The sequence below is a fragment of the Phaethon lepturus genome, unplaced genomic scaffold, assembly GCF_000687285.1.
Source record: "Phaethon lepturus isolate BGI_N335 unplaced genomic scaffold, ASM68728v1 scaffold18162, whole genome shotgun sequence".
Taxonomy (NCBI): Eukaryota; Metazoa; Chordata; class Aves; order Phaethontiformes; family Phaethontidae; genus Phaethon; species Phaethon lepturus.
In genome coordinates, this window is record NW_010522820.1 from 55,588 (window position 1) to 69,744 (window position 14,157).

Here is a 14,157-nt window from a genome sequence, read left to right on the forward strand (position 1 = left end):
GAGGGCAGCCAGTGAAGTGATGTGACCATACCACAAAAGCACTTTAGCCTGCACACGCTGCCAAGGACAAAGCTGTTATCATACTGATTATAATGCACTAAATGACATACTAGCATAATTGTATTCAGTAACACTTCAAAGGATGAAATCAACTATCAAATGCATAAGCATATGAAAGCTAGGGTTTTGACATGCATGCAGAATCCCATTTTGTTAAGATGATCTTAGAATAATGGTTTAAATAAACAACACAAAGTCATACCCAGTGCAAGAATTTTTGAAGACAAAAAACATTCATCACTAATGCAATAAGGACAGCAAGACATCTGATTCTCAAGGTAGTCAGCAAATGCAGGAGTGGAAACTCTGTTCTCTCAGCAGCTTTCTCCTTCTTTTATCTCTTTTTTATACCACTGCTTATTACATTACTATCCTAGCAATTTTATCCAAAATTTTCCTGTGGACTTCAAGACATGGCTTTTGAGGCAAAAGTCTCCTTTCCATTTGGGAGGGGAGTTAATATTGAGTGTTACAAATTTTACCGTGTTAATCAACACACAATTTGATACTTACAGGATTCCCATCTGGACCAGGAGGGCCTCTATTTCCAAAGTCACCTGGAAAACCCTAAAGCAGAAGAGAGAATGCTCGTCCGTTATTATCCAAGACACAAAGGGTGGTCTGAACACTGAATTCCTATAGGTATTAGAAATTAGGACATCAGCAAGTAGATTCAGGGAGAGAGATGGAGAAATGGGAGAAGCAGAAAGTTTCAGCTGCACAGTTCAAATGAATGGCATAGAATAGTGGTATTTGTTTGTCTCCTAAAATGATAACCAAAAAGGATATAACTATACACAATATAAACATAGGGCAAAAATCAGATTACTGAATGCTTTAAGAACAATATTAAACAAGTATTACTCAAATTGTTTGCTTGGAGTCTCTTTTCCTATTTAGTATTCTTACTTAAAATAGTTTTTCCTGTTACTTACAGCATTCACTAAAACATCAGTGTTTTTTTCTCTCATTACTCTTCCCCAAATATTAATGGCTGCAGTCTCAGTGTGACACACATTCATCAGAAATCAAATTTTTCATCTTTCTGGCACAACACTGTCCTTACCAATGTGAACACTTGCCTTAGTCTTCATCTAGAGACTGAAACAATAATTCAAACAAGACATGGAAAAGCCTTACTGATTTTCTCAGAGTTTTGACTTCAGAGACTAGATTATCAGGACAGGAAAGAAATCTGACTGGCCAAGTCAAGCATCGAAGTTTGAAACAGAATTTCCATTTCTTGCTTGAGAAGCACAATGAAATAGAAATCCACCACCTTACTGGCTCTAAACTTTCTTGCTTCCTTTCAGGGTTTTGCAGATTGTTTTACTTCTTCCTGATGTTGTGCACTGTAGAAGCACATGAATTACTAGGGAAAAGTGGTTTTGTTTTGTTAATTAATTTTTATCAGTGTAGTATTGCCAGGAAGATCTCACTATTTCTCTGGAAAAGCCACATGAAGCTAACAGCAAACTCATGCTATTAGTTTGAAGCAGAACCATGTAATATTTCCATAATTTCTACCACTGTGTAAAGCTAGGGGAAAGGATGGAGCATAGATCTCCAGAGAAGTCAACCTCCTTTTTAACTACATTGTAAGGTCCATAGAAAAGTCTATCACAAAATTCACAAAATAACAAGCTGGAAAGGGATTCTGCCTGGAAAGCATCCAAGCTAAGGCACTCACAGGAAAGAGACTTTTCCTGGAACTGAAAAACCTTGCACAGTGTTAGAGTACTGAGATAAATGAGATCTGCATTGACCCCAAGAAATAAGCTGCAAAGCACCAGAGCATTACTAGTCCATTTATATGGAGAAAAGGAGCTAATTCCACCCTCACAATTTTTACATTAAATACTCTTCTTTGTTTTTTCAATGTTTCAATGTCTTTTTACACCTCCCTGTGTATCAGGAACAGTACTTTGAGGCATTAACCTTTCTACCTCTGTAAGGCTGCATTCAAACCTGCTGCAGGTCAAAGGCACAATTAATTTGGCCTTTTTAATCTACCTTGTTCGGGGACACCCACATAACTGTCTCACTTAATATAGCAGTATCTTTCCTTAATGGAATGGGGATTATGCATCATCATACAATATTACATGAAAAACAGTCAGGAAGACAATATAAAACTGCGGCAAGGAGGTAGAAAAATCTTATCATAAACCAAAGTAGTTTAAGTACTACTAAAGCCAAATATGGCTTAATCAATCACTTAAACCAGATTTCTATAAAAATTAAGGCAACTTTTTATGTGTATATGTATGCATATACACTGCTAAAACAATATGTTGAAATAACTTAATAGGCTTTTAATTCCCATCATCATGCATGATACTGTGAATTAATCCGAGGCATGCTTAACATTCTCTGTACCATCTTTCTGGGTTGATTTTGGTTGGAGTTTTTTCTACATTCTCCTGCAACTTCAGGAAAGCAAAAGATAGGAATGCCTCTTACAACAATGACATTTTTATTCAGGATCTAATAATGGAGCTCACAAACAAGAATCTATGGCCATAACTGTAAGATCTAACAGTACAGGTCTTTACAGAATTACTGTCTTATCATTTAAACAATAGAGGTTCATAGGTTAATGGTCAATAAAGCAGATTTCATTGATTCTCAATCAATTGGCCAAATTTTTGCACAAACATGAAAATGTATTGTAAAATTCCATATTTCAAGAAAATTCCATATTTCAAGAAAATTCCATATTTCAAGCATACAACAGAAGGATATTGAATAAATATGCTTTTACTATGAAGTATTTTCTTTAAAAGCATATTGTATGTAAGACTAATCTAAAATTCAAACAAATCCTCGCTCTATAATCTTCACAATAAAGATTTTTTATAACTGAATACTTTGTTCCATTTCAAATATGTAAGAGATGATACAAATATGAATAACTATTTAATAAACCTGCTGAGTAGCAGCATTTTGAATTGTAAGTGTACAACCTCTTGTATGATCCACTTTTATTATACTTTAATACTATTTTCCAAAAATGAGATCATATTTGGGATCTGTTTTTTTTCAGAATGATCTCTGTCAGACAGGGTTTTTTTTCCCCTAAGAATTATTATTGTCAGAAGTTCTGTCCAAAGAAATAAGTTGCATCCTAGAACACAAGGTGAGGAGCCTGACTTCAGATACTATGCTATTTCGATGACAAATTTCCTTAGGGACAGTGCCCTGCCCCAAAGCACCAGAGTTGTTAACTTTGGGGCACTGTGTCGAAAGACATTGCCATCACAGCTATGATTGTCTGGGGTTAAAATAACACACATTCTCTAACCCTGTGATCCAGCAAAGTACTTCAAGCCAGGTTCCCATGTGATTGCTCTCCTGGTTTGGTCCCTGTATGAGCAGCCTTTAGTCAAATAAGTACTTTATAGATCATAGAAGAATTTGGACTGAACCTTGGCATTGAGGAAATGACAACATTACCTTCATTCAGTACTGATTCCTCTGTAATCAAGGACATTGCGCAGAGGTGGTTTTGGTGCTCTGCCACCTATATGAAATCTTTCTGAATTGATTTATATAAATAAAAGTCCTTATCAGATCATAGCCTGGCACTGATAGAAGTTGTGTTCACAGAATCACTAAGGTTGGAAAGGACCTTCAAGATCATCGAGTCCAACCCTTAACCCAATGCCACCATGTCCTGAAGTGCCACATCCACACATTTTTTGAATACTTCCAGAGATGGTGACTCCACCACCTCCCTGCGCAGCCTGTTCCAATGCCTGACCACTCTCTCGGTGAAGAAATTTTTCCTAATATCCAATCTAAACCTCCCCTGGCGCAACTTACGGCCATTCCCTCTCGTCCTGTCACTAGTTAGTTGGGAGAAGAGACCAACACCCATGTCACCACAACCTCCTTTCAGGTAGTTGTAGAGAGCGATAAGATCTCCCCTCAGCCTCCTCTTCTCCAGACTGAACAAGCCCAGTTCCCTCAGCCGCTCCTCATAAGACTTGTTCTCCAGATCCCTCACCAGCTTCGTTGCCCTTCTCAAGACACGCTCAAGCACCTCAGCAACCTTCTTGTAGTGAGGGGCCCAGTGTTCTTACTGTAAATGAAAAATAACTGCTTACCACAGCATGCACAGCACCAACTGTTACGGATTGAAACAAACTAATACACTGGCAATCAGAAGCCTCAGTGAAACCTGCCACTAAGAATGAGATTATAATGCAAAATATGTTTTCAGAGTACCCTGCTGTCACCTCCTCTTCCTTTTCCACAGTGAACACAAGCCTTTGCTTTCCATCCAGGTCCTCCTCCTCCTCAAATGCTTCATGTCACTCACTAGCACAACACACTGCCGACTACTACAACGTACTGATGGCACAGACCCCTTCTTGCCCAACACTCAGATGCACGAAGTAACATTTGATTTAAATTATAAGCAAACTACAATATCGTCGACAAGCACAGGAGCACCCTTGTCCTGCTAGCTGAATAATTAAAAAACAGATTCTTAGATTTTATACCTTAACATTTTGATAGCAGCTTCAGGAAGAGCAGTCTACCAGCTTCATGAAACTTTTCTCTGCATGCCTTTCTTTACATCAAAAGGAACTCTACTGAAGGCTAGTGCCTTTTTTGGCTGGTGTTAGATCACGCACAAAACAAAACATAATTAAACAGAATCCTCCACAACTTTCATAGCATACATCAAGGGCCAAATGATGGTAATCACCCTACTACTGCTGAACAAGCTTGTTCAACGTGATAGAAGAAAGTCATCTGAACTGCTGAGCGCAACTGAGTGCACAACTGGCGAATGCTATCACAGTTTCCAATCTCAAACCACAAGCAAGTCAAAATTGGAAACTCCTGGATAGCTTCGAAGACCTAAAATAATAAGGTTGCAGCAGAAAACAAAAGACTTGGCATTGAAGATGTACCACAGGAAATATGTAAACCTTGGTAATGTATACTTGGCAGATTTGTGTTTATTCTCAGCTGTAGAAATATAGTTTAAGCAGAGGACAGCTTTAATTTACCATAGTCCAGAAATATTCAAACCAACACCATAACCAGACTTACGAAACTTGCTTCATATCTGCACCTTGTGCTAACACTAATTTGACAGAATGTACTTACCTGTTTCTGCCATCTTTCAACCCTCAGGTAAGTGATATCAGTAACCAGCCACAAGGCTCATCATGTTAAGCCTTCCTTACTTCAGAACATCTAGTAGTTATAACCTGAACAGAATTTGCAGTACTGCAAAGTACTAACTGGAAACAATAGAAAGTCACCTATGGAAAAAATAAACCTGACATTTTTCAGGTGGTTAGAGTTACAGAGTGCATTACAGGTGTATTTACATTGGCAGCAGAAATTGTAACAACTGTTGGAAGCTTTACCTGTCTCCCTTTAGGACCTCTTTTTCCACGGAAGCCTGGGATGCCCTGAGAAAGAAATAAGCCATCATAAGTAAGTTTTCTTTTCTTCAATAGCTTAAATTCAAGTAATTAAACCTGCATTTGATTGGAAAAGACAGTGTGAGAAGAAGCACCATTAAAAAAAAAAAAAAAAAAAAAAAGGAGTTGAGCAATGAATCATAGAGACAATATCCTATAATAGGGAGACAGAAACACAAACTTTGCTTGTCTTTACTGTGGCCCCGTCAGAACCACTATGAAGAAGGGCCATATCCGGCTTCCATCAAAGTACATGGCCAGACAGTCTTTGTGCTCAAGAGAAGCAAGGAAAAGCTCAGGCACAGAGTGACAGAGACTAAGATTTCCATGGCTGGTTCCATTGCAAACATCATCTGACAACTAACAAATATTAATTATTGACTGAACAAAATTGCTTCAATTAAAAATATTAATTTTGGACTTGGTGGTTATAAAAAAATACCCCTAGTCTTTACAGCTGTAAATTAAATTCAGATAATAATTTGCAGCTGCTCCCCATTTAACTTTAGCACCAGGGCATTTAATTGATTAGGCTAATTAGATATAACCTATTTAATTTCTCCGCATCAGTTTTGCTTTTAAGACTTAAATGAATGGTTATGCCTTGTAAATTTTTTCCCCTAACATATATTGCATTACCACTCAAACATCAATATTTCATTAATGTTGCATTAAACCTACCCTTTCTCCTTCAGGTCCTGGTTGTCCTGCCACACCTGGAGGTCCAATGAAACCCTAAAAACATAAGAACAATTCTTGATTACAAGGCTGCTTCCCACCAAAACTGCTTGTCCCTCAGTATTGGCCAGTTGTGGGCTCAAGATCCAGGGATTAAGTTCAGGCTCATTTGAAATTGCCAGGGAAGCTCAATCAACTTAAATGTGTCTAGGATTTACTCTCCAACCAACAGCAAGTGTACAGAGTCAATTAATAAAGAAGTACTAAAAAGTGTTCCAATAAGACAAAGTTGCATCAGAGATCTTATTTATTAGAATAGATTAAATATGAAAATGCTGCTGAAGTTAACCTTATTCATGAAATACATGAAAAAACATTGTTCTCATCTTTAATAACAGTATGATCACTGCTATATGCAAGAGTCCTACAAAGTTTACATAGTCATAAGCAGAATGTTTTTCTTAAAGTTAGGTCATAATGCATTTCTCTCCCACCTTCCCCTCAGAAAGTCAGAAAAAGATCCTCTCATATAATCAGTTGTAGGGACACAGAAACATGCTGTTGACTCAGCAGAAATGATACTATGATTTACAAAAATACTAATATAGATGGATTCTGTACTACCAGATTCAAACTGAGATTGGAACAAAAATATTATTAGCTACTAAAAAAGAATCCCTTGCTTTCATCTCTCTCTCAGTCCTCAGATTGTAATGATTTGGGGGTTTTGGGTTGCCCTTTTTTTTTTGTTATGAAAGATAGTGCCCATCTTGTCATCCAGCCCTAATGAAAGTAAGGAAAACAAAGGCATTGCTTTTTTCTAGTTTCTTAAAACAACTGAGAAGCAGACCATAGTTTGATTGCAGGAATGTTCTAAACTTCAAGTTCTAAAGGTACTTTGTATGATGTTGCTATACTCCTCCATGGCACAGTAGTATGTCTCAACAGGGCTGTGTCGTCATTTTAGTGGAAGTTGCTTGTAGAATCCATATACAGGACTTAGCCTTAAGACATGATGGTGTTTTTCTCTAAAATTACTCATACATTGGCCATTTTTAGCTTTGTGTAAACAGAGAAGTAGTAACTTTTCAGGAAATTACTGGGATCACTTAATGTCGTGTTGGTTGAGAGGAGAATGAGACAAAATGCATTGAGAATCTGAGCAAAAATAAACTGAAGAAATGTAAAAGTTACAATCCCTGAGGGTGCAATATCTGTTGGCACTTGATCCTGACAAGCTAATTTTTTCCATCACTGTAATGAAAACTAACATTAAAAAACCCCAGACATATGTTTAAGAAGCTGCTGCAGTTAAAGGTTTTTAGTAACTACATTAAAAAAAACAGGACAAAAGCAAATCTAGCAGTACAATCAGATTTTTTTACTAGATACTTGATAACACAGCACACTGCTCAGCAACCTGTACAGCATGAGCTGAAGGCCTGAAAACACCTAGCAAAAGGTTCCCTCAAATCTGAGGTGCAACCAGCAACATGCAGGTTTCCGGAAAGTTTTCACGTCTACTGCCTGATGGTAAGAGTCTGAAAAAAAAACCACTTACACAAGCATGTGTAGGCATGCATATGTGCCTATTAAAAAAAAACAACAAAGAAACACAGAAAAAAGCCAACCTATTTTACCTCCAAGAATAATCAAAAGCAAACCTTGAATCAGCAGAGCATTACAAGCCTTCAGTCCCTAGGATATACATAACTACAACCGAACCATTTCAAAATCTCAAGACCACTTTTATGGTTTTATGTGACAAGACTGTTTCCCTTTATCAACTTCTGTAGCTGTTACAGATTGCAAATGCCAGATTTGTCTCCCTTCTTGACAGCTTCCATTATGGAAATAATGCTTCAGGCAGGAAATGTCTGCTCCTCTGCACTCCCAGCTCTCACACACCCACATTCAGTACTGCTTTCCTTCTCTTGCCTGCATGCATTCCAAGCGAGAGGAAGGGCAACAATGTAAGACTGCTCTATGCTGCTCAGCACAGGAAAAAAAAAATTAAATCCTTTCACATATTTTGAAAGAAACACTATGTTTTTTCTTTTGCAGGTTCTGTAAAGACAGAGTGGTTCAGTGGGCATACAACTGTCAGAGCTGAATGAAACTCCTCATCCCCTTTCTTATGTATGGGTAAAAATAGAAATGCATGCCAAAATGTTTAAAATTTTTACTTACTCTTACACCTTTAGGACCTGTGTTACCTTCTGGTCCAGCTAAGCCCTATTACAAAAAGACATGAGTTATACTTCATTTTAAACAACCAGATATGATCCATCTAAAAGATCTGTAGCCGTATTTGTTAACTGCAAATTGGCAATACATTTTTAAAATGACCGGGATTGAAGAGGGCGTCATCAAGCAAGTCCCCTGGGACCATGTTCAGAAAGGTCTTCCATTAATTCATGACTGAAACGTCCTTTACATTAAAATTAGTTCTTCTGAGAGAAAATTTTTTTCCAGACCCAGTGATCTGGCATTACAGTGACAAAATTTCACAGGATTTTTCATAAGCTTTTATATTTGGACAGATTTCCAATTATTTTCAACCTAATGTCAGAATAACGTATGTAGTCCAAATGCTCTAAACATTTTATGTGATTCAACACAAACATGTTATCATCCATTACTCTACAAAACACTGTAATGGAATTTTAAAATATAGAGCCATTATAAACCTAATTCAATAAAATGCTGAAGCAGTGGTCAAATTCACCCTTTAAGCAGACACAAAACCAAAGTCAATTGTTGAATTTGGCTCATATACCTTTATATGGGGAAAATAATGAATATGTCTACTTCATGTCTTATTTGTGTTACTGGACTGAGATATCTGTTAGCTTATATGTAAATTGAGAACAATAAAATCAATATTTAGGTAAGTGCTTGTGTTTTATAAAAAGCTGCTTTCCAGCTTTATTGGTTGTTGTTCTTAAATATCTGAAGGGGGGGATCCTTTAATGTTCTGTTTCCCTAAATGGCTGAAGAAATAGTTTCAGCAGTGAAGTAAACACATTGGTGAAAATCAGGAGGAACTACATCCTACAACAGACAGTTTCCTATTGCTTCTGGAAGATAAAACACATAGAACCACAAGACGTTTATAAAGGAGCATAAAGTGTTTAGAAATTCAGTACATTGGTAGTGCCATTTACGTACTTGAGAAAGGTACACCATTACTGCATCTAACCCATCCAAGTTTAAAGCCACAAGACTCAACATTACCTAAAGGGCACTACCTGTGAAAGAGGTTTGTTTCACGGATAAATGATAAGGGGTAAACAAATACATTCATACTATTATTAGTTCCAAGAGTTCCAAAAGAGTTAGATGTGGTACTTTTGAAAAGAACAAACAAGAAAATTGCCAAAACTGCAAAGACATTAGTATAGTTACTGCACCTGCCTGCCAGGGTAACCAACTGCCCCAATGTTGCCAGCCATTCCTGGAATTCCCTAAGTGGAAAAAGAAAAGAAAAAAGAGGGGGGAAAGAAACAAAAAACAGGCTTAATATCATGTTCTGGAGCTCATTTGTTTTATAATTTCTCTTTTAACACCTAGTCATATGACACATGGAAAAAATTTTTTTTTAATCAACCTACACAGCAACACCCTAAAATTTACTCATCATATATAAGTAACTCCACGAATTTCGGTTACATATCCTTTAAAAAGCATTACAAGAAGAGTAATTTAAGATTTTGTGAAATACAACAATGCACCCCTTATTTTATAAATAGCATCTAGATTTTTATTATGGAAAAGTAATTGAGGAGGACTGTAGGAGACAGGCTCTTATAATAAAGTAACTGCACTGGTCTTAGCTGTATTTGAACAAATGTGTTAAATGTTTCATTAAAGAAGAATCCTTGTGTCCTTAAAAAGCCAAATTTCTCTGTTTCTTCCAGAATCAGGTCAATACAGCACTGGATTAGTCATGAATGTATACAACTTCTCTCCATCTTCTTCCTCCTAATCAAATCCAAAAGTAATTTTTGTTGTTGTTTTATTACTTAACATCTGCACATCTGACAGTTTATTTTCAGAAAAATGTGTTTTTCTGAAATGGTGCCAAATGCCATGGCCCCATCACCATGAAGCTCCATCTACCGCTGTTCAGTTAATTTTATTTTAAACAACCCCAGTCCATAAATTGGACACTCTCCCGGTCTGACCCTTCCACCCACTGTCGTATGTCAATGTTACCGTAGCAATGGATCAGGACTTCCTCTCCAAGCTGTTCACAGCTGATTTATGGTGAAACAGCAGTCTTAGGAAGCAGAACTCAGAAGTGCAGATGCAAAAAGGAGTTGCAGTATTTTTTGTTAAAATGAGCTGCCTTTCAGATGATTCTGTCATGGGCTTTCAACCGGTAGTGATTCATCTTCTGACAGATGTTCTATCATGGAACTGGGATCCATGGTCTCCTATTTTGGCTCAGCTGTACTTCAAAATATGTGTATATGAAAAAACTAAAAAAAGCAGTAGAATCACTGCATTTACAACTTATCTTTTAAAACTTCTCCTTTGTTACCAGCTGTTCAAGAGATTCTACAATTCATAAATTCAGAGGAGTGTCAGTCCTCACTGTACAAGTTTCTAAAAACTACAGACACAGGTAGGTGCTACAGATGACAAGTAACTAGTCTAACTCATCACTTTCAGCAGCCAGGGCTGAAAATACCAGCAGTAAGAACTATGTGCAAAATAAAACTCTTTCATCTAAAGTACTCTCTTAAAAGTTATGTCCGAGTATTTTCTAAGTGATAATAATGAAGAAAAATATTTACAGCAGCAGTATAAGAACACTGAGATAGCAAACAGGTGCACATCATCAGTTCTCACATTCTTGAACAAGAATTGTCTTTGAAGGAACTTACATGCTTGATTGCATGAATAATGAGCAGAATTACTTCTCACTGCAAGCTTCAGTTTTTCCGCTCCATGGTAACTGATTACTTTTCATCTGCAACTTCTTCAAAGATTAAGGCACTCTTCTCCTGATGTTAAGAATGACTTTTTTTGTTTCACTGTCTATCTCTATCTCACTGCTAAATTATAGTTGTCAAATCAAAATGCCTATGGGCCTATAATAAAAATCACCACTCATTCAAATAAGATTTGTGTATAAAACTCACTGAAGTCATGGATGATGTTACTGAGTTTTCATCTCCTTCAGGTGTCTATCATCTGTTACGATCACCATTTCCCTTTCAGTGTCATCCAAAAGGGGACTCATGCTTCCATCTACTCTGCCATGAGAAGCCCCATTAACGCTAACAAGATGCATCAGCAATTGAATGTCTTTAACATTTACACCCAGACTGCTTCTTGAACTGACATGGAAGGGAGAAAAAGCACTAAATAACCATTTCATTTTCTACATGCTATAAGATTTAAAATGAATTAAATCAATAGAGGTTTTGAAAGAATCTGAACTGCACCTCTAACAAGAATTTTACATCAACCTCTGCCAAGCCAGTGTGGTAGTTGAAGAAAAACAAGGTGGTCTTTTCCATTTCATTTAGATGATTTTTTACCACACTGATCTCTAAATAATCTGAATTCTTGGTCAAGAACGATCAAGTATCTCCTTAAGCAGTCAGTAATTTACTGTGATTGCTCATATTGAATGCATTTCTCTATCTTCAATTGTTCATCTGTGTAGTGTACTGTGCTTTCATCACTTACCTGCTCACCCCGTGGCCCTCGCAGTCCCAGATAACCCTTAAGACCCTGCAGGTAGAGAAACAGGTATGTGACAAATACAGTTATACACACAAAATTGACCTTTTTTGCCTACTCCAATCTCCCTTTATCAAGAAAAAAGTTATCCAAACTTGTTTGCCAGCAGCATTAGTGTGTTTTACATTTAGCAGCACATATGAAAGCTGAGTTAGAGAAAAGGAGTAAGAAATCTTCATGGCAGTTTAGACAATTTTGAGATATCAGCATGCTTAAAGACAGTTCCAGACTTGTACTCTTTTAAACAAATGAGTACATGGGATGCTGCTCCCAGTTATTGCTGAAGCTGCAGAACTGGATTTGGTACAGTGCATTTCCCCATTCCAAATCCTTGTCACTATGTCCTTTCAGAACAAGGCAGTTCAGAGGAGGGGTATAAGTAGAGGGTCATCTCATATTATTCTAGGACACTCTCAAGGACGGACCTTCCAGGACACATGATTTCTCTTTTTAACATTAACATAGAAAAAATTTCAGCCCTTATATTATGGAATTTTGTATCGGTAGGGAGAATAGCCTGTTCCTCATCCCAGAAATGTTCCCTGTGGTGCTGGAATCATGAAGCTGTCAAAGTTTCCTCCCTGCACATTGACCATCTCATACATATTTTAGCTCTTAAAGAAAAAAAAGAATTAAAAGTAGAGCTGGAACCTGCCATCTGCATCAGTACACTTGAAAGGGGAACCTTCTTGGATGTCTTCACACTGTACTAAACATACCCAAACAAGCTGGCCTAAAAGGGAGCCTGTAACAGTTACATGATTGATGCAGAAGCCAAGTGTCTGGTCTCCACATCCCTTGCAAGAGGTACTAGGAATATGCAAGTTCCAAAAGTTGCAGCTTGAAAGAGAAAGACCAAAACAATCCTTATTCTGGGTAGAAATTTATCATAAAATGGGCCTTAAAGACACTGAGTTGCAGGAGTGTATTGTCTGATGTCAAACATCTGGCTGCCTTGTGGCATGATGATACTTATTAGTCAGTAGAGATTTGAGATCCACTGTAATAAGAAGGAATTCTGCAACTGATTTCAGCATATCAGGTATCCCAAAGTTTTGGATAAGCTTCTGTGTAACAACAAGAGTATTGTCGCATGAAATTAATTTTATTATCATATACAAAATTAAAAGATGGAATGCTTTTGCTTGGTGATCATTTTAGGTAATAGAAGAGAATGACATCTGTCAGGCTTCAAAATTTGCAATTTTGCTATTATAGGCTTGCTTGAGGAATCTTGATCCAAAAGAGATGTACTCGTTAAGAAAACCAAAGGTCTCATTTTCTCAAAATGCTACACAGCAGGTGTGTCTTTTCATTTTGCAAATCACACACAGGGCATTGCCAGTTTGCAAAATTATAATGTATTTTGGCTTCAATCATTTCCTGTAGCTTAAGCCTAAATAATTTATGTTATCTTGTAACTAAGGAAGCGGGTCTGTGTTGCTGTTGGTGGGAAAAAAATGAAAATCTGTAACATGTATAGCCAGGGGCTGATCTTCAATAAACCAGTTAATATGATATCCCAATTTATTATATTAATGCATGCTTAAAACCAAATTTTTTTACTGAATTGTTAAAGCAGAAGTAAAGATGCCAGCATAAGCCAAGACCTCATCTTTAGATTTCAAAATGTGCCTCAGAGCCATGTAGGTTTTTTTACAGTCCCAGCACACTCTATTTTATGAGTTTTACCCTTTTCAGAATTTTATCCTCTGTGCTTAAATGATCAACTAAAGCAGGTGTTGCCAGAAGAAATCTCTCAGTAGTTCCATACAAGGAGAAAAGGAAAGCAAACACTGCTATACACAGAAACATTCAAAGAGAAGTTTATCACAATTTAGTTTCAAAGCAGGTCAGTTTAGCTGATTAACTGTGACCTGTGAGATGAAGAAGGACCAATTACTGGTGTGCATGTTTCTACACAACAGTATCTTACATCTGCCAGAGGAAAACTGCTCTGAACTCATATTTTAGAGTAGTATGCCCATATTCTTTTATATGCCCATATTCAGTTAACATGGCCTTTATTCATTCTAACTCACTCAACGCTGATTTGGAATGAAGATAAACCACGCTAAAATGAATATAATTCAAAAGAGAGAGTTTTCACACAGGGGTTTCCTTTCCTGTGACTTAGCTAATCCTCTTAAAATTCTTAGTTTTTTATTAGTTTGAGTTTGTATTCTTGAGCATACCCGTATAAATAAGACCCAGT

General features: G+C 37.1%; 1 protein-coding gene across 1 annotated transcript in view; it reads right to left on the reverse strand.

Annotated features, from left to right (window-relative positions):
* LOC104616807 (collagen alpha-1(XXIV) chain-like) overlaps positions 1-14,157 on the reverse strand; it is a gene marked incomplete at its 3' end in the record, with an annotated part of 100,016 nt that overhangs the window by 55,343 nt on the left and 30,516 nt on the right. The window contains exons 10-16 of the mRNA XM_010281947.1: positions 11,889-11,933; positions 9,599-9,652; positions 8,376-8,420; positions 6,189-6,242; positions 5,451-5,495; positions 4,783-4,932; positions 574-627 (exon numbers count right to left, since the gene is read on the reverse strand). Of these exons, the coding sequence (XP_010280249.1) occupies positions 574-627; positions 4,783-4,932; positions 5,451-5,495; positions 6,189-6,242; positions 8,376-8,420; positions 9,599-9,652; positions 11,889-11,933 (447 nt within the window). The remainder of the gene's footprint in view (positions 1-573; positions 628-4,782; positions 4,933-5,450; positions 5,496-6,188; positions 6,243-8,375; positions 8,421-9,598; positions 9,653-11,888; positions 11,934-14,157) is intronic.